The sequence below is a fragment of the Manacus vitellinus genome, unplaced genomic scaffold (genome assembly GCF_001715985.3).
Source record: "Manacus vitellinus isolate BGI_N305 unplaced genomic scaffold, ASM171598v3 scaffold_6_pilon, whole genome shotgun sequence".
NCBI classification, from domain to species: domain Eukaryota; kingdom Metazoa; phylum Chordata; class Aves; order Passeriformes; family Pipridae; genus Manacus; species Manacus vitellinus.
Window position 1 is genome coordinate 3,584,973 of NW_021940750.1, and position 24,780 is coordinate 3,609,752.

The following is a 24,780-nucleotide window of genomic DNA, read 5'->3' on the forward strand; positions in this document are numbered from 1 at the left end:
TTGTATTGAAATCAACCCCCAAACTGCCATGATTATATATTTCTAAGCCATTTTATATACTTATCACCTCTTCTGACATCCCTGGCTGGGTGCCCAGGAAGGATGGCAGCAGAAACCTCTCTCCCTCTCCCTTGATGCATCCCTTGCACTTGGAGCTGGGTGTAAAGCTGGGCAATGCCACTAGGCTTCCTCCCCCTGTTGGTATCTAGAATTTAGCATATACCAAAGGGTACTGCTTTCTTTTCAAAGCATTTCGTTTTCATGGACCACGTGTAACAGGCTCAGAAGGTAATGGTAGAGAGGTATTTCTTTGTCCCTCACCCACTTCTTTCCCCTGCACCTGGAAGAAAAGCTCCACCGCTATCGTGGCTGTAGCCTTGCTAATGCAGAAGCTGCCCAATGGCTACATTGGTGCCTGGCTTTAGCATCTCAGCAGCCATGTTTCCATTTAATTATACCTGCATCTCTTTAGAAAGTGGTTATATTAAAACCTTGGCTGTTTGCTGATGGCAGAAATCTTCTACCCTCACCACAAATAAAAGACAAGGGTATGTATTTTAAAATACTTTAAATAGATGAACTGATCCCAAAGCCTGCCAGACCCCGTTTGGAGGAGGCGCATGTTAATGGTGTGTTTATACACTTAGCAAAATCAACTTCAGGAGTCCCAGGCATTGGGAGCCAGCACCCACACCAGCTTGTAGAGACATGCTGTGTCAAGGGCACAGTGTGGACACCCACTTGCTCACTGGTTTCCACTGGGTTCCTGGCAGCAGCACCCATGGGGCTGGATGGGCTGCCTGGCAGGACCACTGCCCTGGGCGCCAGGCAAAGCTGCTGGAGAGGCTGCCCTTGATGGGCTGGTGGGGTTGGGATGACCCCAGGACCCAGGGTAAAGCTGCTGAAGGCCCAGCATGTTTTGGGGGTCCGTGTGGTGCAGGAGAGGCAGATCCAGTGGGAAGCTCTTCTGTCTAGTCCATCTCCCTCAGCACCTTTGCTTTTCCTTCACCTTCCCGGAAATTCCCCTTCGTCCCAACACAGCAATTTTGGTCTACTGATTTTTTTTTAAGGTCCATTCTACTCTTACCTTGGGGAGTTAACCACAGGCATCTTGTTTCGGATGAAGGCAGTCTTTCTGTCCATAACTCTCATCACCTTTCATAAATAATTTCATGCTGAGGTGTCTGACTTCACCCTGTACATCTCCATGGCTGGGGTGGCAGCAGCTGCAGCGTGATGTGGGACTGGGGTAAGGGGCCATCACTTACCAGTGTCACTGACTGATGGCACTCATGCAGCTCCCTCCCTCTCCTGTGCCTGCTAGGGCTGAGCTGTGAACCAGGCCAAGCCAAATTCCCCATTTTCAGCCTTGGCTTTTCAGCCATCTGCATCCAAGCAGTCAACCTATTGGACAGGTTGGTGCCCCCAGTAAGATGTTGTGGGAGTCACACAAACTCCTTGGGTCTAAAGCTGTAGTGTAACTTGCTGTTTTCCTTGTCACAGATTTCATCTTCCAGAAGGAACTGTTTGCTGCCAGAGACACAGGTGAGCTGAGTGGGCCATGGCACAGGCTTTGTGGATTAACCCCCCTCTTGGGGAGCTCAGCAGGACATGTCTGAGGCATACCATAAACCTGCTCTCATCTCTGAGGCAGGGCACTGGCTCCATGCCATGCTGTTCTAGCAGCGAGTGCTGTGTGTGCATCACTGCTGGGCTCTGCAGCCCCGTTCCCCCAGAAGACCTTTGGTCTCTGCATGCCTCTCCGGGGCACATGAGGTCTGTGCTCCTGCCAGGATGCAGTTTCTAGCCCTGCAAAAAAAGACCATCTCACCCTGGCCAAAGGGCTGTCCCTAGACCTGACCCTGCTTCTCTCTCTGCAGCCTCTGTGCCTCCTCTACTGCTAAAAAAGGGACACAAAAACTGCCTCCAGAGAACTTCTGGGGGAAGGCTGTAGTGGCAGAGAAAGACCAGGAATGCCGTGAGATTTTTGAGCACTAGCCAAGAGCAGTGATGGCCTGGGAAACTGAGAAGGCAGCAAATGCTGCCAGCACAGGCCGGCAAGTCTGATATTCTCCCTTTCTTTCCCCGTTCCCCTTGCAGACTCCATGCACAACCTTTCTGCTCAGCCCTGGCAGGCAAAGATGGCCAACCTGACCTATGACAACTTCACCCTGGGCAACCGCTCCGAGGTGGCCATCCAGCCTCCCACCAACTACAAGACAGTGGAACTGGTTTTCATTGCCACAGTCACTGGCTCGCTCAGCCTTGTCACCGTGGTGGGGAACATCCTGGTGATGCTCTCCATCAAGGTGAACCGACAGCTCCAGACCGTCAACAACTACTTCCTCTTCAGCCTGGCCTGCGCAGACCTTATCATCGGGGTCTTCTCCATGAACCTCTACACTGTCTACATCATCAAAGGCTACTGGCCGCTGGGGGCCGTGGTGTGTGACCTGTGGCTGGCTCTGGACTATGTGGTGAGCAACGCCTCTGTCATGAACCTGCTCATCATCAGCTTTGACCGGTACTTCTGTGTCACCAAGCCCCTGACATACCCCGCCAGGAGGACCACCAAGATGGCAGGGCTGATGATTGCAGCCGCATGGATATTGTCCTTCGTTCTCTGGGCCCCTGCCATCTTGTTCTGGCAGTTCATTGTGGGCAAGAGGACAGTCCCTGAGAGGGAATGCTACATCCAGTTCCTCTCCAACCCAGCAGTGACCTTTGGCACGGCCATTGCTGCTTTCTACCTTCCCGTAGTCATCATGACAGTGCTGTACATCCACATCTCCCTGGCCAGCAGAAGCAGGGTGAGGAGACATAAGCCTGAAAGCAGAAAAGAGAGGAAAGCCAAGTCCCTCAGGTTCCTCAAGGGCCCCCTGGTCAAACAGAACAATAATAACTCTCCCAAGAGGGCTGTGGAGGTGAAGGAGGAGGTGAGGAATGGGAAAGTGGATGACCAGCCATCAGCACAGACAGAGGCCACTGGCCATCAGGAAGAGAAGGAGACATCTAATGAGTCCAGCACTGTCAGTATGACCCAGACCACAAAAGACAAGCCTACAGCAGAAATCTTGCCAGTGGGACAAGGACAGAGCCCATCCCACCCACGGGTGAACCCAACTTCCAAGTGGTCCAAGATTAAGATTGTCACCAAGCAGACTGGGAGTGAATGTGTTACCGCCATTGAGATCGTCCCAGCTAAGGCTGGAGGCTCTAACCACAACTCCCTGGCCAACAGCCGCCCAGCCAATGTTGCCAGGAAGTTTGCTAGCATTGCCAGAAGCCAAGTACGGAAAAAGCGCCAGATGGCAGCCCGAGAGAAGAAAGTCACCCGCACCATATTTGCTATCCTGCTAGCCTTCATACTCACATGGACTCCATACAACGTGATGGTCCTCATTAACACCTTCTGTGAGACCTGTGTACCTGAAACAGTGTGGTACATTGGCTACTGGCTCTGCTATGTCAACAGCACCATCAACCCAGCCTGCTATGCCCTCTGCAACGCCACTTTCAAGAAAACCTTCAAGCACCTTCTCATGTGCCAGTACAGGAACATTGGCACAGCCAGATAAACTGGCACTCAGGGACCACTTCAGTAACATTATGGAAGCCCTTCCCTTTGCCTCCTTTGCCAGCAGGGGTTCCTCTGCTCCCCACTCACAACAGTGCAGACTGTGCAGTGATTGCAGATGATGCCCTTCATCTAATGCTGACAAAGATCCAAGGCACCTCTGAGCTGCAAGTCCTTCCAGGGCCTGGGGACTAGCCTGGGGAGCCAGCAGGAAAGCCAGAGGCAAGAGGAGGAGATGTGGTCACCAGGAGCCCTCCCCAGCTCCATGCTCTTGAGATTGGTCAAATGGCATCAGTGTTTCTCCTAAGACTGGATGCAACTTCTCCCCTGGCTGACTGTCTCCAGAGCATCAGAGCTTGTCTGCATGCAGATGGGCTAATGCTGGATGCTTTCAATGGGCTTTTAAAATGTTTATTACCCAAGAAACGAAAAGAAACCAGGGCCAAACATTTGCTAGACATCTTGTACCAGGCTAGCTCAGACATGCTAATGGGGAGCCCTACTGGCCCAGCCAGGCCCCCTCCCAAGGCAGGCAAGATGGCACCCTAACATGTGGCAAGCTCCTTCCTTTCTCCTCAGAGTGCCATCAGGCATCCTCATGCAGGGACCCAGGGCAGAATTTTTCCCTGGACTTTGGCTCCACTGTCCTCTTCATGCCCTTTCTGTCCTCAGACAGCAAATGCCTGGACAAACAAGCCAAGTATCTCACTCCTGGATGAGGAGTGTGAAGTCCAGTCACCTCCTGTGGTGATGGAAACCAAAACTGCAAAGAAAGCAGTGGTGTGGTGCAGGAGTTAGCTCCACAGCCTGGGGAACGTGGCCCCTGAGAAGTGGGCAGCAGTGACTGTGAAATTAACTGTCCTTGGGTGGGACAGGTGGGACCTGGGGGCCTTGGAGGCAAGTGGGAAGAGAGTTTACAATGTGGCCGAGTTGCCCTGTGTTTCATCCGGACCATGAGCAGGTCCCCAGTCTCCCCATGGTGGGTGTGGGAGGCCTGGTGCATGGCTCTGGAGGCGGGAGAGGCCCTCTCCTGCCCCGGATGCAGCAGGATGCTCCAGGGAGGCTGAAGGAGCCAGTTGCTGAGCTTTGTAAATGGATGTAATGCTGTCGTGGGTGTTGTGGCAGAGCCCTCAGCATGCGGGCTTCAGCCAGCGTCCCAGCCTCCGCCCAGCCCCGCTGTGTGTGCAAACCCAGGCCATCCCAGGACTGCTGCTCAGCTTCTTCCAAAGCCAGGTTTCTGGAAGCATTGGTGGACACAGCCAGGTGTAGACAAGGAATGGGACAGGGCCACTCTAGCACTGGCAAATTTTGTGTCCATATTTCTTTCCCATCCTCACACCAGGATGATGCTGTGTAACCTGGAGAAAGGCTGCCCCAACCCAGATGGAAACCCCTCCACCACTGCCTTTAGGATAATTCACACAGGTGTGCCCAAAATGCCTGGTGGGCTTCTGGGTATATTCAAATGGTTACAACTGTGGCCCAACCCATCCCATCCCAAGACAAATAAAGACCTTGAATCAGAAAACAGCAGCTACAGTGTGAGGAGTAAATGAGTCATCACCTGGGTGCTCCTTCCCAACTTCCCAGTGTCAACTACCGGTGACATTTCCTGCAGTGTGGGTGGCAGCTCCCTCCCTTCTGTCGAGGTTAAGGTGGGGTAGCCTGAAGCGCTGCTGAGAAGAGGCTGTGAGGTCTGACCCATGTGTTTTCTCCAGGACCATGCTCGTGTGGCACCCAGGCAACCACCGCCAGTTGCACAGTAACTTCACTGGTGGTCCCGGTGTGGCCAGCAAAGCTGGGGTTTGCTGGGGTTTCCAGCACAGCAGCACTTCATGGGGTCAACAGGTTGGTTCTGATACTTTTTAAAAAAAGATTTTTATTGGAAAAGAAAACAAACCCCATTTCCAGAAGGAGTGAGAGCTCCCACCCAGCACCAGTGTTGGTGTGGCAAAGGCAGAGGGGCTGCAGCCCTAGTGTGAACACACATGGTTAGAAGGGATAGAGGAGAGGAGACACAGTGGTTCCTGGGGGTGATGGTTGTGTTTACCTCAGCTGCAGGTAATTTGTGCCCTAGCCAAAGGGATGCTAGAATAAGCCTCCTGAGCTGAGAGCAGTCCTCAAGTAAGGGGCAGGAGTAATGGAGTTACTCTGGCATTCAACACCCATCCCTTCCCTCTGTCACTGGTAGCTGGTGGAGGAACAATAAGGCTCCTGGACTTGCCAAAGGATGTGCTAAAGGCAACTCATTTGTGCTGGAGGGTGGAAAAATGTGTGTTCTCATCCCAGCTCTCTGGGCACATCCCAGTGAACCCCAACACGAGCTGAGAGAAGATGAGTGAGAGGCATTGGCAGTGGCAGTGGGGTAGCAAGGACAGAAGCAGCCTCTCCTGCAGGGTGGGTGGATGGGTTTGCTCTCTACAACACTAATGATTAAAACAAGGCATCTCAGCGAAACAGGAGGTCATGGAAAGGAGGAAGGAGGGGAGAAGGAAGACTGTAGCATGGGCCAGCTGCAGCTGGGCATCCAGTCCTGTAGGCACGATGTTTAGGGGCCGATGAAGATGATGGCTTCCTGTTCTAGTCCTTCCCCTTGCCTTTCTTCGCTGCATTCGAGAAGCACAGGAGACAAGAGTTAGTGTATCTGCTGGAAGTCACTGGTCCCCCAGACAGAGCTGTGGTAGAAATGTAGCCAGCACAGCCAGCATGGCACAGCACAGCGGCGGACACATCCTGGCAGGAGGCCACCCACCACGTAAAACCATGTTTTTCATTAGTCCCAGGGAGGAGAGCAGGGGATCCCCATCCCACCAAAACCGGTAGTGACTTGCGGGGGGATCGGGGTTTTTCCTAGCAGCACTTGCATCCCACCCAGCCAGCAGCTGCACTTTGGGGTTGTCACGTGTGCAGCTGCAAAGAAAAGAACAACTTATGTAATCCCCCGCACCACCAGCAAAGCTCAACTCCAATGGGCCAAGATATCTCCGAAAAACCCTTGCCTAGGGTCCCAGCAGGACTCTTCTAGGGACAGGAGTAGTGAGAACTGACCTTTGGACTTTGACTTGATCTTGGAAGAGCAGGGCTTGGTCACAGAGACGATCTCCTCACACTGGGCATTGTACAGGGCTTTCTTCAGGATGCCTGAGCGAGTCTTCAAGCCTGTCTGAGCACTACACCCTCCCCAGCTCTCAAACTTGTACTTGCAGTCAGCTGGATGAGAGGGGACAGGCATCAGAGCTATTTAGGACCTGGTGTGGGCATCAGCCCCCATCACCCACCCCAGCATGGTCCCCAGCCACCCTACCTTCATGTACCCACCTCCAAATTTCTTCTTCCAGTTGCAGGGGATCTTGCACTTGAGCTTCTTGCTCTCATCTTTGCAAGTTCCCTCACGGTAGCCCAGGCCACAGTCCTTACTGTTGGGAACACAAGGTCCCCAGCGCCAATCCTCACACTTGGAGCCATCCTTCTTTGCTTTCTCTGTGAGGAAAAGAGGAGTGGGTGCTCTCTGCAAGGACAGAAGAGCACACCCCAGGCTGCCCCCACCCGACTGGCTCCCTGCCCCGGGCTGCCCCCTCACCTTTCTTGGTTTTGCCAGCCTCAGTGGTGGCAGCCAGCAGGATCAGTACCAGGAGGAGGAGGAGGCCTCGAATTTGCATCCTGCCTGGGAAGGAGGGAGAGGGTGAGATGGGTGGGAGGTTGGGGTGCAATGTGGTGTCGAGCAGAGGGCATAGTGGGCTGTGGGCAGCCTGTGCGGGGGTAAGACAGCAGCTGCCTCCATTGCACACCCCCCCCACGTGTGTGTGTACACCCCTGTGCCCTGGTCATTGCCACCCATTAGAATATGTGCATTAATTGTAACAGGAAGGTTGATTGTGTAGCTCAGTAAGTGGCTCCCACCAGAGCTAGAGGGCTGAAAGATTGTTCCCATCCTTGCAGTCCCCTCATTGCCCTGTGTGTGGTTGAAATGCTCTCCATGGGGACCCCCACACTCCGCACAGCAGCTGGGGAAGGTCCTAAAGTTGGGTGCCTGTGGATTCTTTATTGAGCACCCAGCAGGCTGTCCAGGGCCAGGGGGCACAGCTCCCATAATACCTTTCTCCAGTTCCAGAGGAGGCTGGGGGAAAAGAAAAAAGCCTGGGAAAAACAAACTTGCTGCCAGGCAGGGTCTGAGAGTTAAACCAATGGATTAAACACCAAAAAAAGCAGTGTGGGAGCTTGTTGGAGGGATGGAGTGGGAGTGCTGAGCCCACTGCTGGTGCCACCTATGCATGCAGGGGGGTGCACAGGTGTGCATGCACTTGGAAGCATGTTGGGGACAAGGGTGCACACACTTAAGGGTTTGACTCCTGGGACCCTGCCCTCAACCCCCTGCCCTGGTGGCCTTGGAACAGGTGACAGCTCCCCTCCAGCTGTCACCATGAGACTCTGTGGGATGCTGCTGGCAACACTGGCATCCCAGCTTGTGCATATGTGCAGAGCTGGCATCCCCTTCCCTGCTCCACCAAAGTCCTCTAGGATGCCACCCATATCTGTGTGGCAGCAGCCAGCCAGAAAATAAATTGCACCTGCCCTGGCTCTACAATGGGCTTGATGTGCTTGGCAGGACTGGCCTCTAGAGGACAGGGTGAACTGCAGGCCCAAGAGGACATCAATGCAGGGAAGAACCTGGGGTCAGTGTTTGCTCCCTACCCCCAGGCTCCCCGGGCAGTGTGCCAGAGAGAGCAGCATCCCACATTATTCAGGCTCCAGTGCACTCACCTTTCATGCATCCGCTGCCAAGCTGCCGGCTTCGCTCTGCATTGAACTGTCACAGGGAATTACACAGACTGGCTGGCTAAGGGCACAGTCACAAGGGTGAGATCTGCCTTCCCCCTCACCCAGCCAGGCTGAGAGCCATCCTGCCGAGCACAGCTTGGCTCAGCTCTGTTCCCACCCACCTGCCTTCAAAGAGGACAAGAGCTCAGCCCAGATGGGCTGGTTATAGATGACAAGGCTGGAGCTGAGCTGAGTTACAGACACAGCTGTCCTGCTTTCTGCAGCACCTCTTATAGGGCAGCACCTCTTATGGGGCAGCACCTCTGACATCTGCACATATTCACAGCATCTCTCTGGTTTCAGGTTCTCTGCAAACTTCTTCCATACTTGGCTGCAGAGCATTTCCCTGTGCTCCTTGCACCTACTTCCTAGCCCAGTGCCTTCTGCTCTGGCCCTTCAGACAAGATCTTCAAGCCCCCAGGGCAGACAGCCCTAGTTGCCATGCTCACCCCTGCCTCCTTTCCAGGTATGGACACCGTGTGCTCCCTCTGGGTGCTGTGGGGCCCTGCCCATGTGTGCAGAGGGATGTGAGAAAGGGCACTCTGAGGGCAGACCAGCTACAGCTACTGGATCTGCTCCCAGGCTCTGCCTGGCACATCACATCTTCCAGGTAAAAGTCTTCAGTCATAGCTCATCCTAATGCATTCACAAGGGAAAGCGAGTGCAGTTTTCCAAGTGGTTTTCCAAATAGCCTGATCCCTTCTGAACACTACGCAGGGCCAGATAGTGCCACTGGCTTTTCCTAATGCAGGCCACACACCCTCCCCAGATCCTCTCCCCTTGCTACTGCCCCGATGCACTCCAGGTAGCACGGCAGCTGCTGGGCTTGCAAGACCCTTTGCAGTCCCTTTTCCAGCAGTGGGACCTCTTGGTTGGGCTCAAATTACAGATGACTCTGGCAGAGGTGGGCACGGGACTGTGGTCCTGCCTCTGCGGGCTGAGCTGCTCTGGGCAGGGAGCCCAGCACTTGGGAAGCCCAGCGCTCGGGGAGCCTGTGGCCTGGAGTGCCAAGCACACAGAAAGCATGAAGCTCTCTGCTGCCAGGAAAGGGGAGACTGAGCTTCTCCTCGTGAGCCAAGGCCTTAGCATGATCAGGAAGTTCTGCTGGAGGTGCTGAGGGGAGCAGACCCGGGGGGCTCTGGGGCTTTCCAGCAGGCGGCCTCATCTTCAGCTCGCGAGAGGAGAAGGTGCTCCAGGGAGAAAATGTTCTGCCCGTGCACTAGGGGCAGAGAGGGGAGCACCTCCGCTCTTTGCTCCCACACCAGAGTAGATGCTGTGCGTGGTCCCAGCACAGCGCTTTCCCCTCGGCCCCCGGAGAGGCTGGCAGTGGCCGAGCCCCGCTCCGGGGCACCTCCCCAGGCTCCAGTCGGTGCATCTCCCACCAGCTGAGTTCTCCCCGAGAGACAGTGGGGTGCTTCCCAAGAGGACTGGGGCTAAGACACCAGGCCACTGCTTCAACCCGTCTGCTCTCCAGGTGCCCTGAGTCCCTCCTAAACTCCATCCTCCTGCATCTCCGGGCTCTTTCCCAGTTCTCGCAGGCGATCCCGCACCCCAGGGTACGCCGCCCCCGGCACCCCTGCCCCAATCGCCCTTTTCTGCAGCTTCTCACCAGGCAGGACTGTGTTCTCCACCAAGGCAAAGCCCCTTCCCCCTGCGGGGAACCCTCAGCCTGGATTACTGCCGCCTCGCTGGGGAGGTGAGGGGGAAGTCGCCTCTCGCCTCCCCGAAGGCGCCCATCTCCGCGGCGTCGGGCGGGCAGTGCCGCCGTCCACGGGGGCTTGGGGTGGGGGAGCGACCCCGAGTGCTGGGGTTGGGGGGCCACACTCACCTGCGGTGCGGAGCGGAGCAGCGCGGTGCGGAGCTGCTGCCTTTGTGTGGCGGCCGCGTGCGGATCCCCTGCGCAGCGCACAGCGGCCCCTGACGTCGGGCTCGGCTGGCAGCAAAAAGGTGGGTTTTTTAGCCAAAAAACTTTTCGCAAGCTCCTCCTCTGCCCCCCTAGCCCCCCGGGCAGGCAGAAAAGGCAGGGCGGCGGAGGGGGCAGGCTGGCCCCTCGGCCGGCGGGGAGGGGGAACGCGGGCAGGCGGTGGCTCGCTGGTCTGGGGGGTGTGCTGGGCCCGGGGGCGTCAGGTCCCGCGGGGCACGGCCCCTGCCCCCTGCCCGGTCTCACCTTAACGCAGTGCTCTCCCACTCGCAGCCACTGCGTGGTACCAGGGAAGCTGCGAGGATTCAGCTTACCACGCACCCCAATATCACTGAGTGGCCGAAGGGGTGCACAGCTGAACAGCCGGTTAGGGTCTCTCCTGGGGGCTGCCGCTCTGAGACACGCTGGAAGGTGGTCCTGGGACCTCGGTGGAGTGAAGGGAACCATACCGTGTTTCTGCCAGCTCCGTAGATGCCTCTTTCCCCATCAAGGCCACTGGCATCGATGGACCGACCTTTCGTGGTCTCTCCCTGCTTGCTCTGCCCCTCGTGGGAGGGTACTGGGGGGGAGGTAGTTGCTCAGTACCCAAAGCAGCACATCACTAACATGCTGGCCCAAGCATCTCTCCAGACCATCCCTTGTGACCTGCCTGCCGGTCCCCAGCTCAGCCATGCTGCAGCTCTTCTCCTTGGACCAAGCTGCGGTAGCAGACTGCTGGGGGGGGATGAAAAGGACCTTGCCGACATGACTGCTCCCTTCCCCACATCTGCCCCCTTTTCTTAGGAGGTGAGCTGAGGCAGGGGCCAAGCCAATTCTCCTCTGGAGTTAGCAGTCAGAAAGGCGAGTGTCATGCCACAAGAATCGGGCTGTGGTGGGGAATGGAGCCGTTTTGCCATCGTTATTCTGGAAGAAGGTTGCTGAAAGCAGGACCGGCACAGGCAGGGTTGCAGGGCAGGAGGGGCTGGTTTTTATGAGCTGCTTTGAAACCAGCTCTCTTCTCGTGAGATCAGTGCATTTAACTCACACCCTGCCAGTAGTTTCCTGAACATCTGCAGAGGTTTTGAGGAGGCTGGCAAATGTGGGAACATGGAATCTCCCCTGCCTGCTGCATACACAGCAACAGGTACTGCTCTGGGTGGTGAGGGGTCTGGACATGCTGGGCTGTACGTTTGAGGCCAGGATGCAGAAATGGATCCTGACAGCTGGGCAGGTAGCAAGGCTAACAGCCTCCCCCAATTGCTGGGCCTTTAAACTAAAGCTGAAGAAAGCTGCCAAGAAAAACTTCACTGTAAAAAACATGGGGAAGGACCTAGGTGTGCATCGCGTTTGCAAGTCTGAGTTAAGGGACTGTGATGAGCAAACCAAGGCCTGGTAGAAACCTTAAAGAACTAGGTGTGGAGTGAGCAATGCTGCTTTTCTTCAGCTGTCTCTGGCCAGGAGCTGGAGATCTCGCTGGGGTCCCCAGGGCAGAGCAGCATAAGGTATGGTGAAATCCTGTGCAAACTTTCACTCCTTCCATTTCCAGCCATTCCCAATCCCCTCCTGTTGCCTTCTTGGGCTGGAGACCAGGAGACAAGTGCTGGACATGCAGGAGAGCAGGGATGCATTGGTGCACATCAGTCTCAGCAGTGCCTGTGCTTGATCCCTTTGGGCCCTTTCTGAGGGATGTGGAGGAAATGGCTCCTCACCCAGCTCAAACAAGCAGCAGGCTGTGTTTGCAGAAAGGGGCCTCATGCTGAGGGAAGGAGGAAAAAGAGGGAGTGTGACCAAATCAGGTGCATTTCCCTGCAATTGCTCAAGCTTTTTACCTCTAAAAATGTCACAAGCTAATTCATGGCATGTCAGCTCTGCTTTGAACATTCCATCTTTGGTCAAAGCCTGCTCCTTGGGAAACTGATAGTGCACGGTGCAGCACTGCTGCACATTGGAGAGGGACGATGTTTTCCTTGTTGAGGTGTGTGGCAGGTAATCATTAACAGAGCCAACTGCTGTCATCCCAGCTTGCTTGCATGGCCTTCTCCAGCCTGCACCCATGCACCCTGTGTATATATCCCCAGGTGTGTTTCCATCCCACAGGAGGGCAGACAGACCTCCAAACCTCCAACACCTGACTAAAAGGGAGTAAGGGGAGATACCAAGGCCCTCTGCCTCAAAGCTACACTGCCCCTTTCCTAACACCCCTCATCACAGTGATTATGTTACAGCTTCTCTTCCTCACCATATACCTGACACTGGGTCAGGTGCAAAAGTAATTGCCGTGGTTACTGACAATCCTCGCTGTTGAGACACAGGCCAAGTGCTGGGGTCTGGGCACTGAAGCAGATTGGGCCCCCTCCTCCCAGTTGCATGTAGGCCGGGTCCCAGGGGAGGCCAGGACAATTTGGTGTGCCTTAGACCTGCTACAGATCCCCACTGTTAGCTCTGGGCAGAAGCTGAAAGGTTGAAGACCATAAAGAGAGACAGAGGGGTGGAAGGGGCAATGCAGCCGGGGAAGGAGGCTGCTTCTCCAAGCAGAGAGGGGGCAGCAGGATTTCCAGGCAGGCTGCCAAACTGCCCTCAGGAATCCCAGTTCAAGGTACAAGTATAGCTCCTCATCACCCACCATGTCCATCTCTGGCTCCATCATCAGCACTCCGCCAGCCAAAGTGATTACATCCCTTCTCCAAAGGAAACTATGCAGGAGAGATGGTGCTGGCCACAGTCATCCTTAATAGTCTGAGGCTGGAAGCAGAAGTGTCCCTAATCCTCTGCTTTTGTAATTGGAGAGCAGTCCTCCCACCAGAGCAGCTGGTGGGAGAGATAATCCCTGCCCTCAGTGCTCAGCACCATACACAGGACCAGTGGAAAAACAATAGGAATAGCCCCTGGCAGGCTCATCTCCTGCAGAGTAGCATGGCTAGGGACAGCTCACCACAAAAAAAGGCCAACAAATGGTTTTAAATTGGAGGCTGGATGCCACTGTAGTACCCACCACCCACCGATTGCTGTGGGCTGCACAGGGCAGGGCAGGGCAGCCGCTGGGGCTGCTGCCTTTGCCCCAGGGAGCAATAGCAGGCTGCCTGCTCCTAACTCACAATTCCAAGCCCTTCTGGATCACTTGGGATGGCAGTGAGCTTTCTCCCTGTTCTGTGTTACACCGAGTATTGATGTATGACACAGAACAGGGGAGAAGGTCCCTAGGGACAAAGACCCCATATCCAGCAAAGTTCCAGAGGGATGCTGTGCAGGGAAGTGGACAAGGACCTGGGCCCACAGGGAACACCCAAGAGTACCCCCCAGGGTAGGATGGGGGCAGGGGCCTTGGGGTATGACCTTGTTTGAGCTGTGCAAGGCATCACTGGTGCAGTACCCTACGGATTCTTGCGGATGCAGCAGGAGATGGGAACTAAAACATCAATCTCTTTATTTCAATGGCAAGAAACAACAACATCCAAACAGTCAAAGTTGAAAAGCAATGGGAACACAGGCTTGTGCCAGGCCCTGGACCTGCTGGAGCCAGCATCCTCACGGAGTTACAAAAATACAATCCTACAACAGCATCTAGGAAACACAGACCCAGGTATTGCACAGAACTCCTGCCCTCAGTGAGCAGGGCAACCAACGCCCCCTCCGTCTTCAAAATACCAGCAGGCTTGGAATTGCACAGCAACTCAGCTCACGCATGCACGGAGGGGCCAGGTGGGGAGGGGGACAGTGTCTCTCAACTACCTGTACAAAAACTATAAGGGAGAAAGGGAGAAGCTGGCGCTGTAGATGCCTCTGGGCCAAGCTGGGTGTCCCATCTGGGAGTGCAGTAGTGTGGACCTCTGAGAAGATGACAGTGCCTTTTTTGTCACTGGCCTGCATCTTAACTCTGAATGCATTAAGATGCAAACATTACTAACTGCCAGTGCCACTAGCCCCTGCCACTCTGCACTGCCCTCTGCCTCTGTTCCCCACTACAATATCCCCCATCCTCAAAGGGAACTCTGCCCCTGGCCAAAAAACCTGAAGAGTATTCTGGTTCTCTGTGGTATAATCACCTTTTTTTGGTATTGGTATTAGGAGATTCAAATGGTGCCATCTGGCACTACCCAGTGGGCACAGCTGGGTGTAAGTGCAGAGGGACTGTACAGACCCCACGCGGCAGCAGCAGCATCCTTTCCCAGGATCCAAGCTGTGAACAGCAACCCACTTCACTGCCCACGTGAAAGTGCCAAGCAGGTTTGCCAGGCCCAGAGCTACCAGCTTTCCTCCTCTGCTGGCCCCTCCTGGTCTCAGAGAATGCCAGTTCTCTAAAAGCCTTGCTGAAAGGCTGGCTTGATGCCTCTGCATCAAGTGTCCACTGCAGGGGAGATGGGTTGTGGTGCCTCATGCTCCATGGCAGGCCCCCCTGCAGGCGCGACTCAGGGCTGGGAGCCCATATGCTTCCCAGGTTCCTTGTTCTGGAGAAAAAAACTGGAGACAGTGAGCTGGTGGCCTGTCCAGGGACTTTGTGCCTTGGCTGGGTGAGCTCTGAAGTTTTCCCTGCAAAGTCCTGTGCCCAGTTTAGGGAATGGCAGGACTTGGTTGGACTCAGAAGATACATGTTGCCAGGTTGAGGGGCATGGGGGGGAATCCCTGAGAGCAGCACTGACCCCAGCATTGCTCCTCCAGCCCCATGCACAGACTAGCATTGAAGGGGAAACTGAACCAGGGAGGGCAGCTGAATCCAAGTCAGCATTTGGGAAATATAACAGGCTTCACCACAGGCACTACTCAGGGTCAAGTAGCTCTCCACCATGGCTACATGCTGCAGTAGGCTCACAGAGAGATGCCCAGCAGACACTGGGTGTGCAAGCTGTCCCACCCAGCCCTGTGGAGGGAAGGATGGTGGGACGGCTTGGTAGCCTTCCTCTGTGCCATCCATACCCTGAGCCAGAAGAGGCAGGGGCAGTAAGTTGTGCTGCTTCCCTTGCAGCAAAGTCTGAGGCTCATGGCCTCTGCTGTCTTCCTGCAGAACCTGTGCCTCCTGCAGCTGTGCCAGACAGGAGAGGAGGAACAGGACCTGAACGTAGCCAAGCACCTAAAAGAGGGGCACTGCCAGCAGAAAGAGGGGCTGAGGAATGATATCCCACAAGGATCATAGGCAGGAGCCTGCAGAGGGGGCACTGGCATTACTCCCGTGCACAAGAGTGACTGGGGGCTTCAGCCTGGCTTGCCTCAATATGGCCAGGGGATAGAGCCCATCTAGGGCAAGGAATGTGGTGAATGAGAGGTGAAGGAGTGGACGCACAAAGAATCAGGCTTCAAGTCCGAAATACCCACTGTCCTCATAAACAGAGTCCCAGCCCAGCCTGGGGCAGAACTCTGCTGTATCCATCTCCAAGGACCAGGCTGATATCTAGGGAGGGTTGGGCCAGACTCATAGCTCTGCCAGTTGGCATTGTCCTCTTGTCCTACCCAAGCTGGCTTGGGCTAAGGCACGCCAAGCACTACACAGCTGTCTCCTGGTCCTCCCGCTGGATCATCTGGTAGTGCTGTCGGTTCTCGAGGTAGGCAGCTAAGTCAGGGTCATTGGCTTTCTCAGCACGGTGCTTTGGGGTGTCTCCCTGCATAGGGGAGGCAAGAAGTCAGTGCCAAACACTGCCTAAATACTGCCTTGGCACCCAAAGGTGCCCTCATTCCCCCATGCAACTGGGTCCAGCAGAGCCTGCAGCCAAGCCCCAAGGCAGGTGGTAGCCAAATGCCCATGTGCTCACCATGGGATGAGAGTGTGGTCCTGAGGAGCCTGACTGCTGCAGGACTGGAAACTGTCCCCTGAAGGGCCATCAGTTCCAGGCATGGCTAGGACAGAGACTGGCCCTGGCCATCACCAGCCACCCAAGAGGAGACAAAGGCTGTTCCCCAAGACCTGCTCTTTCCCTATGCTGGGGAGGCAGGAGGGAAAGGGTGAGGAATGAGGGGTATGTCTGGGGAATGCCCAGGAATACCAACCCCCCTTCTCTCTCTCAGCCTGGCTAGCACTCCTGCTCGCTCCTGCTCCCGGAGGAGGATCACATTTCACCAGCTTATTGCAGCCATCTGGACTGTGTCCACTAATGAACTCCCGCACTCCATAAAAAGCAAATCTGTTAACAGCTCCCAGCTCCATCTCCTCTCCCTCCCCTTGCTCCTTCTCACCAAGTGCCCAGGCTCTGCCGTGCCACTGAGAAAAGCCACAGAAACCTGGCACTCTGCCACTGCCATTCAAAACCAAGGCTGGAAGGGACACTCGGCCTGCCCCACTCATTCCCCAGTGCCCAGCAGGCCACAGGAAGCTGCAGCAGGGTGCCTGGTCCTCCAGAGCAGCCCACAGCCACATTTCTCCATCAGGAACAATGATCAGACATGTGGAACCTCCACTGGGCCTGGATAGGGCTGCCCACAAAAGCCCACCCATGGCTGCACCAAGAAATCCCCTCTTTTGCATGTGTGCCCCAAGACTGGGCACACCCCATGGCCCTGCACACATCCCCCAGCAGCCACACCATCAGGGGGACGGAGACCACTCTGCTTCGGTGCTGGTTCTCCTCAGGGACCTCCTCCCCACAGCCCCCGAATGCAATCGCTCATTTAACGGAGGAGGAATTGAGCTTCTTTCCTGTCCCCCTGCAGAAGCCCCTCTGCAATGCTGCCTGCAGCCTGAAACCAGAGCTGCCAGGGCCTCTCTGCCCGGCTGGGCTCAGGCATGCCAACTGATTAGGCTCAGCCTCCCTCACCACTGCAGGGAGTGGGATCAGCCCACTCCGAACCTGTGCTACAGGTCTCACGCCGGGGTTTCTAACGAGGTGGGTCCTGCCTGTGCAGGCAGGCTGTGACCCAGAGCCCATGTGAGGTCAGTGCAGCGGCACAGAGGGGTCCCCAGACAGCTACAAACCCTGACATGCACAGGCACGTGCAAGCCCACTCCCTGGAGCAGGCAGCATGCCTGAGTGAGGCTCCCTTTTGTGCTGGCCGGCTGGGGGCTGTTCCCCTCCTTCAGGCAAATGAGGGGGCTGGGGACAGAGAGGAGCTGTGCCCCCAGATCTGCTCTCTCCTCATGCCTCTGCCAGCCAAGTCTCCATCCAGCCTAGCCCCACTCTGGATGCTGTGCAAAGCCTAAGCCTTAGACAGGACCAAGGAATAGAGATGGGGAGCCAGAAATTATCTGTACAGCATCTCCCTGGCCACTGGCAAACTGGGATTGTCTAAATTTGACCTCCAAGCTCCACCAGCTCCAGCAAGTTTGCACCCCTCAGCTGGGCTCTGAACCTGTGCCCCAGACCTGTCCAGATTGGACCTTCTTGGCTTGTTCTACATCTTTTCTCTTACAGCCCATCACTACAAGTCTCCACCAGACAGATCTGACCACATTCTCTCTGCTGCATGCCAGTCCTAGGAATCTCCTGTATCAAAATATGGCCTCAAGCCCCCCCCTTCTGCGGCATCTCTGCCAGGGCTGGCACAATTCCCTGATGCCAAGGCACAGCTCAATTAACACAGCATGTAAGGGAAAGTGCTGCCACTGCCTGCTCCTGCTCCCCACGGGCCAGCTTCACCCACTGAGAGGAGCTCCCAGCTCCTCCATCATGACTGCCTGTGGGGGAGAGTGGGGCGAGTCTTGCAGCTGGGAGGGAGCTTGCAGGGAGAATGTCCTTGCTCTGACCCCGGAGGGTGGGAAGGGGGAGACAGGGATGAGACATTCCAGCCCCTCGCTTCTAATTTAATAAAACAACAGGGAGAGAAGTGCAGCGAGGAGAGGGATTTAACCCCTCTGTAGCTGGACTCTGCTGGGCAAGCATGTGTGCTCCATGTTAGGTCCTTTCTGGCTGGCAAACACCCACCCAAAGCACCCTTGCTCTGCTCTCCTGCTGGCCCTGCTCCTGCCAGCCCTCTGGTCACCCCAGAAAGCCCCACTGCCACCCCCTCCACTGTCACCTGCAGGTCTGTCTTCATGAGCGAAGCCCCGGCCTCCACGATGTAGTGGCAGATAGTGCGCTGGCGTAAGGCTGCAGCCTGGTGCAAGCTGGTTTCACCGCTGGGGAGGAGAAAGCGGGAGATGTGAGATGTCCCCCCAAATGGGGACAAGCAGCACATGCGGGTGGCAGCGAGAGACAGCAATTCAGCGGCAGCAGAAGCTGATGGTGGGTTGTGTGCTTGCCCAGAAAGCCCTGGCAGAAGAGGGGGTGATACACAGGGGCAGTCAGTCCAAAACGGACTGGAATCATGGCTGGTAATTAGAGCACAGGCAGCTGAAGTGCCCAAATGACCGGTCACCTCGCAGAGGGTCTGGCCAACAGGTAACACAAGTTGGTCAGCAACTTACTTCTCCTCCTCTGTGGCATCAAGGATTTCTGAAGGGGCTGTGGAAAGAAAGAGTGCAGGGTGAGTGAGACCCGCTGCAGGGCAGAGACAGACCTACCTACTCCCTAGTCACATTCTGCATTGTTCCATAGAAGCTGCTATTTTCATGCTGCCTGACAAAGTCCCAACTCCAAAGCACTCAAGTCAGCAACAGCATCTGAGCCCAGTTGATCCCAGGGAGGAAGTGTTGGTTGTGGACTCATTATAGAGAAATATCTAAATAAAGCAGCCTGTATTTCAGTGGGAGCTGAAAAAATTGGGAGCTGCCAAAAACAACAGGTCAGCTGCCCCGATGGCAGAAGCAGGACACTGAGAAATGTTTCCCAGAGACATGCTGGGTCCTGCCAGGATGCAGGAACAGCCGTGGGGACACCCCAGTACTGGCAAACAGATGCCAGAAGGGTGATGTAGCAAACCCAGAGGGAAGGGATCTAAGACCAGGAGCACTCCCTCCGAGCAGAGGGCTGGGCTTTTTAGCTGCCAGGCTCCTTTGCTAAAGGTGGCACTCTTGTCCCCAGCTCACCGTTCTCGATGATGTATCTGACGATGTCCTTGCTCCCTGATTTGACGGCATGGTGGAGGACAGTCTGGCCTGAGGAGTCTCGCACCATCAGGTCTCTTCCAGCTCGATGCAGCTCTTGGAACTACAAGATTCCCAGATTGCTCAGGATGAGTTGCCCTTCCCAGCTCCAAGACCCAAGCCCTGGCACTGTGTCCCTGAAGTGCCTGACAGGTTGTGTGGATATTTGAGGCTGGCGGGGAGCTTTGTCCAGCTCAGCAGTGCTGCCAAGTCCCTTTCCTATGCGTCCCCCAGGAAAGGAACACAGGTTCTTGCCAGAAGCCTGCCTGTTTTCCAGTCACCACTCCTGAAGGAAGGCCCTTGACAGGAGCTGCTCCAGGGCAACTGGGGTTCGCATGGCTGGCAGGGCTTCCCTTAGCCTGAGGGGCATGCCAGCTGAGAAGGCTGCAGGGAGGCTGCCCAGAGCCAGCCCTGGCTGCTCATCGCAGCAGGCTGTAGGAGCACCTACCTTGCTGAAGTTGCCACCCTTGGCAGCTTCTATTAGAAGATCATCTGCAAAGAAGGGAGATGTATCAGTGTCAGAAAAGTCAAGCTGTAACACAATTTACTTAATGCTGGAGACAAGGGTTGGGCACCAGAGGTGTGGAGCAGTCTGCTAAGGGTACAGTGCAAGATCCTCCAGGTGCTAATCCCTTGGTCAGACATGGCTCCTCCACCTTCAGGAATGTAAGGGACAAGTCAGGGGAAAGAAGGAGAGATCACATAACTGGGGGTGCAGCGAGACCTCAGCCCCTGTGAGGTGCATGTGCAGGGGGAGTAGTCTCTGCCCATGAGCAGGATAACTTGTGATGGAAGTGGGGAGCAGATCTCCTGGGCATCAGCCAGCGGCCAAGATACTCCTCACCAATGACTCACTCACACTTCCAGGCTCTGATCAAGCTTCGGGAAACACTTTCCATTTGCTCAGCTTGGTGAGCCCCCTGTCTTGTGTTCCCACCTCCCCAGTTGCCCAGGGGAGACAGCCTCCCAAACCAGCCTAGAGTGCTCAGCTCTGCAGGTGGGAGATTAACCCCTTGCCACATCATTTCCTGCACAGTGGAGCCGGGAAGGTGCCTGGCTGGGCTGCTCCACTAGTCACTGTCAGGTGCCTCCTGCCCACCTCTGGAGTCACCTGCCCACAGGGCTCCCTGCTCCCACTAGCACATGGGCAGCAGGGCTCCTACCTGCTCACCAGGGAAAGAACTGGCCAAAAAAAACATGGCAGGAAAACAAAAAAAGCATGACCTGAGAGGGTGTGACAGGGGCTGGGACACAACTCACCTCTGTGTGGGAGGCAGCGCTCAGGCTCAGCGCTGGAAGGGAAGAAGAAAAGGTGTAACTAACTCTGCCAGTCCTGGCAGCAGATCACCCAGAAGTACATGACGTGGGTAGAGGAATGGCTGTGGAGAAACCTGCCTGTGGCACTCCTTCAGCAGGCAGGAGGAGAAGCAGACCAAGAGACTGTTCTTTGGCCATGTCATCTACTTCTTCCCTGATCTGGGTTCTTCCCCATCCCCACTCCCATTTCTACTGCTGCTCCTAGCTCCGTTGCTCTTCCATACCTGAGGCTGGCCTTAGCTGGACTGAAAGACACCCATGTCTTTTGCCCCATGGGCCAGGTGCTGGAGCTTTACCCCAGGCCTCAGTCACCTGGTGATGTTCCACTGCTTATAGCAGCACTGGCAGAGGAACAAGGAAGACAGGATGGCATCTCACCCATTGGTTTAACTCAGCACTGAATTCCTGCTCATTTCCCGGGAGCCCCTCTGTAATCTGGCCCAGGGATCAATGTTGTGAAGCCAACCCTGCTTCTCTCATCACTGCCCATCCTTCCTGAGGTACCCCATTCCAGACTCACCTGGGGGCAGGAGAAGAGGGTGGAGAGGAGGAAGAGGAGGGGAATGCAAAGTGGTGTCCAGGGGGTGTGGCAGATGAGTCCACGAGGTCGGGCATGGCAGGAGAGGTGCTCACAGTCTGGGTGATCACCAGCTCTGGGTCCAACACATAGAGCTCGTCCTGAGAGATCTCTGTCACATAATTCAGGTGCTCCTGAAAGACACAAGTCAGGCCTCCTCAGAAGCAAGACTGCCTTTTGCATAGCTCCATCCCCTCACAACCCACGCCTTGCAGCCTACCCACTTGCTCAGCAAAGTGGTGGCTTGAAGAGTCCTGTGCCCAGGAACCTTCACATCTCCTTGTCCTTTTCAGGCTTCCTATCGCCTTGCCAACTTATCAACGCTGTAAACCTCATCTCCATGTCCTCTTCTCCAGATCACTGGGGAAAGCATCTAATGTTGGTGAAGATGACCCCAGTCAGTGAGTTCCCTGACCAGTCTTGCTATGTTTGCTATTCCTTACCCACTCCACTCTAGGGCCCTGTGGGCAGCTTCTAAGCCAAGGCTCTGTGCTACCAGCCACACTTTCTCTCTTTTCTCCAGGAACCTGGAGGTGCTGGGGCTGGTCCTGAACCAGGCATGTCATGCCATCCCTTGGGGGATGCCACAGGGCAGGGCAGCAGTGCGAGACCTGCGTGACCCCAAGTCTATGCCTGCCTGTTGGTCTGCATGAAGGTGGGACACCCAAGCGCCTTTCCAGCAGACGCCAGGGGGATGATGGTGGAGGATGAGGCTGCACTCACCTGTGCACGGTCTATCCTGTAGAACCGATTGGCTGTGGTTGCTGTAAGACAGGGACAGAACGAGACAGGGTGATTCTTGGTGTGAGACAAAGGAGACAGCCACTTTCCACCACTGAGTGACAGTGAGCTATCCAGCCACTTCATGGCTTGCACAGAGGGCACAGCAAAGCAAACAGCACTCCCCGACCAGAAGCTAACAACTTCCCTTTTTGACTCTGCTGCTTTCTTCTTCTTGCCCCTGTGACCATCATGCCCCTGTGAAACATGCCTTTGCTTCCTATGCCCCCCTCAATGACTCCTGGCAGGGAGCTACAGGGAAGGCAAGAACACATCTAGCTGATGCCATGCCTTTCTGGTGGCTTTTGTGTGCTCTACCATTATCCTAAGCAGACGAAGCTCAGGGCTGTGCAGTGCACATCTCAGTATTCACTTACACCAGGTGAGGAACTGCTGTGATTAACATGGTGCACCATGTTAATGTCGCACAGTGCTCAGAAGTGGGGGCACTACGGGGGGCTGGGAGAAGAGGGAGCTCAGCCTCCTGCTGACTTGACTGAGTAAGGTCCCACAGACTTCCATGAGGCCACGCAGAGCATGTGACTGCAGGCACAACAGAGCATGCCACCACCAGCTGTAGATCCAAGACCCTGTCTCCTAGGATGGCAGGAGAGCTTCAAACCAGCCTCCAGCCTGTCTGAATGGAGTCCTCTTCCTTAGAGAAGAGATCACACAGGGGGAGAGGAGGTCCTACAGAGCAAGTGGCTATGCTAGAGCCAGACACATGCAGCCACCACTGCTGGGGGAGCAGGGAGGGGTTGAGGACTTTGGACACCACCAAGGGAGAGCAGGACAGGTAAGAGTACAGTGCCAAGACAACTGGGTTCCCATGCAGGGCATCAAGCATTTCCCCTATGTCCTGCCAGGCTGCTACTGTCACTCCAGGAGAGGTTGCTGTCATGGGACCCTTGGGGCCCCAAGGAAGTCTTTCTGCAAACAGAGTCAGGATGTGCCAGAGCAGACGAGAGAAATGAAAGAGCCACGTTTATCCTGTCCTGGCTGGAGATTTACAGCCAGGGAGCTACTGTTCAAGGCCTATAATTTAGCCACTTGAACGAGCCTGTGCTGTGTTGAATGAAGCTCTGGCGTCTGACACATTTTTCCAAGCTCAGAATCTACTGCTGGGAGATTAGCAGGAGAAGAGGAAGTGGCCCTGGTACAGCAGTCCTGGTAGTGACACGTGGGAGTAGCAGCACCAGCAACCCCACATGCAGGGCTGGAACCTCAAAGGGAGAAATTGCATCCTCTCTGCCTAGTACGAGGTTTCCCAGGCCCACCTTTCAACCCACGGCTGTGCTCTGCTGTGCTCTATACCCTGCTGCTGGGAAGTCAGGGAGATGAAGTGCCACCAATGGGCATTTCTCTCAGCCAGCTTCCAGGTACAGAGGGAGCCTCTTAGTCAGTGAAGGCAAAGGGAGAGGAGAAAGCTACTTTTCTGGCAGGGTGGAAGAAGCAGCCAGAGCTCAGCAGGGGAGCATGCTCCCCTACAGCACTGAGATGCTGATGGTGTGCCTGGCTCCCAGCATGAGGAGCAGGGGGGCCCCCTGCCTGCATGACACAGGAGAGCAGCCCTAGCAGAACACAGGCTGCCAAGCTGCCTTCAGTCCGAGGGCAGGAGACCAGCAGACATCCCTTGCTTCACTCCTGGTCAGCAGCCAAAGACATGGCCTGGGGCAAAGCACTGCTGTGCTCGACCCCAACATCCATAGGTTCCAAGCATCACATGGCTCCCTGTGGCTTGTCACTGAGTATCTGTCCTCTCATCCCCCAGATTCACAGAATCATCAAATTGTTTATGTTGGAAAAGACCCTTAAGATCATTGAGTCCCACTGTTAAACCAACACTGCCAAGTCCACCACTAAACCATGTCCCTAAATGCCACATTTACACATCTTTTAAATACCTTTAGGGATGGTGACTCATCTGCTTTCCTGGGCAGACTGTTCCAATGCTTGACCACCCTTTCAGTGAAAAAATTCCTCCTAATATCCAATCTAAACCTTCCCTGGCACAACTTGAGGCCATTTCCTTTTACCCTGTCACTTGTTACTTGGGAGAACAGGCCAAACCCCAACTGGCTACAACCTCCTTTCAGGTAGTTAAAGAGAGAGATAAGCCTTAGCCTCCTTTTTTCCAGGATAAACAACCCTAGCTCCCTCAGCCATTCCTTCTATGGCTTGTGCTCCAGAACCTTCACAAGCTCCATTGCCCCTCTCTGGACATGTTCCAGCACCTCAATGTTTTTCTTGTAGCAAGGGACCCAAAACCGAACACAGGATTTGAGGTGTGCCCTCACAGTGCCAAGTACAGAGGGACAATCACTGCCCAAGTCCTGCTGGCCACACTATTTCTGACACAAGACAGGATGCCATTGGCCTTCTTGACCACCTGGACACACTGCTGGTCCATATTCAGCCAACTGTTGAACAGCACCCGCAGATCCTTTTGGTTGGGCACTTTTCCAGCCACTCTTCCCCCAGCCTGTAGCAATGCCTGAGATTGTTGTGACCCAAATGCAGGACCTGGCACTTTGCACTGTAGAACCTCATATTGCTGGCCTTGATCCACCAATCCAGCCTGTCTAGATCTCTCTGCAGAGCCTTCCTATCCTCCAGAAGATCAACACTCCTGCCCAACTTGGTGTTGTCTGCAAACTGACTGAGGGGGCACTTGATCCCCTTGTTCAAATAACTGATAAAGCTAATAAACAGGACTGGCCCCAATACTGAGCCCCAGGGAATGCCACTAGTGACTGGCCACCAGCCGGGTTTAACTCCATCCACCACCACTCTCTGGGCCTGGCCATCTAGCCAGTTTTCTACCCAGTGAACAGTGCAGCTGTCCAAGCCACGAGCAGCCAGTTTTC

The 24,780-nt window shown here is 55.3% G+C and overlaps 3 protein-coding genes across 3 annotated transcripts in view; 1 reads left to right on the forward strand and 2 right to left on the reverse strand.

The window, feature by feature from the left end:
* The first annotated feature begins 1,433 nt into the window (after window positions 1-1,433).
* On the forward strand, window positions 1,434-5,176 carry CHRM4 (cholinergic receptor muscarinic 4). The gene is made up of 2 exons (XM_029964309.1): window positions 1,434-1,545; window positions 2,101-5,176. The coding sequence occupies exon 2, from the start codon at window positions 2,106-2,108 to the stop codon at window positions 3,576-3,578; it is 1,473 nt and encodes a 490-aa protein (XP_029820169.1). The 5' UTR covers window positions 1,434-1,545; window positions 2,101-2,105; the 3' UTR covers window positions 3,579-5,176.
* A 273-nt stretch (window positions 5,177-5,449) lies between these two features.
* Window positions 5,450-7,401, reverse strand: MDK (midkine). Its single transcript, XM_018083010.1, has 4 exons — window positions 7,158-7,401; window positions 6,896-7,057; window positions 6,626-6,787; window positions 5,450-6,183 (listed from the first exon to the last, which is right to left on the reverse strand). The coding sequence occupies exons 1-4, from the start codon at window positions 7,234-7,236 to the stop codon at window positions 6,158-6,160; spliced, it is 429 nt and encodes a 142-aa protein (XP_017938499.1). The 5' UTR covers window positions 7,237-7,401; the 3' UTR covers window positions 5,450-6,157.
* A 6,294-nt stretch (window positions 7,402-13,695) lies between these two features.
* Window positions 13,696-24,780, reverse strand: part of DGKZ (diacylglycerol kinase zeta) — a 53,984-nt gene continuing 42,899 nt past the window's right edge. The window contains exons 24-31 of the mRNA XM_018082753.2: window positions 21,857-21,897; window positions 21,077-21,267; window positions 20,500-20,531; window positions 19,688-19,731; window positions 19,183-19,303; window positions 18,622-18,658; window positions 18,234-18,333; window positions 13,696-15,886 (exon numbers count right to left, since the gene is read on the reverse strand). Coding sequence (XP_017938242.1) covers window positions 15,770-15,886; window positions 18,234-18,333; window positions 18,622-18,658; window positions 19,183-19,303; window positions 19,688-19,731; window positions 20,500-20,531; window positions 21,077-21,267; window positions 21,857-21,897 — 683 coding nt within the window. The 3' untranslated portion in view covers window positions 13,696-15,769. The remainder of the gene's footprint in view (window positions 15,887-18,233; window positions 18,334-18,621; window positions 18,659-19,182; window positions 19,304-19,687; window positions 19,732-20,499; window positions 20,532-21,076; window positions 21,268-21,856; window positions 21,898-24,780) is intronic.

Bases quoted from the DNA above. Each gene is read 5' to 3' on its own strand.
- MDK (XM_018083010.1), bottom strand. From the start codon at position 7,236: ATGCAAATTCGAGGCCTCCTCCTCCTCCTGGTACTGATCCTGCTGGCT. The intron at 7,058-7,157 runs GTGAGGGGGCAG...TTTTCCTCACAG, and splicing joins GGCTGGCAAAACCAAGAAAG to AGAAAGCAAAGAAGGATGGC. The intron at 6,184-6,625 runs GTCAGTTCTCAC...TCTCGAATGCAG, and splicing joins GATCAAGTCAAAGTCCAAAG to CGAAGAAAGGCAAGGGGAAG.
- CHRM4 (XM_029964309.1), top strand. From the start codon at position 2,106: ATGCACAACCTTTCTGCTCAGCCCTGGCAGGCAAAGATGGCCAACCTG.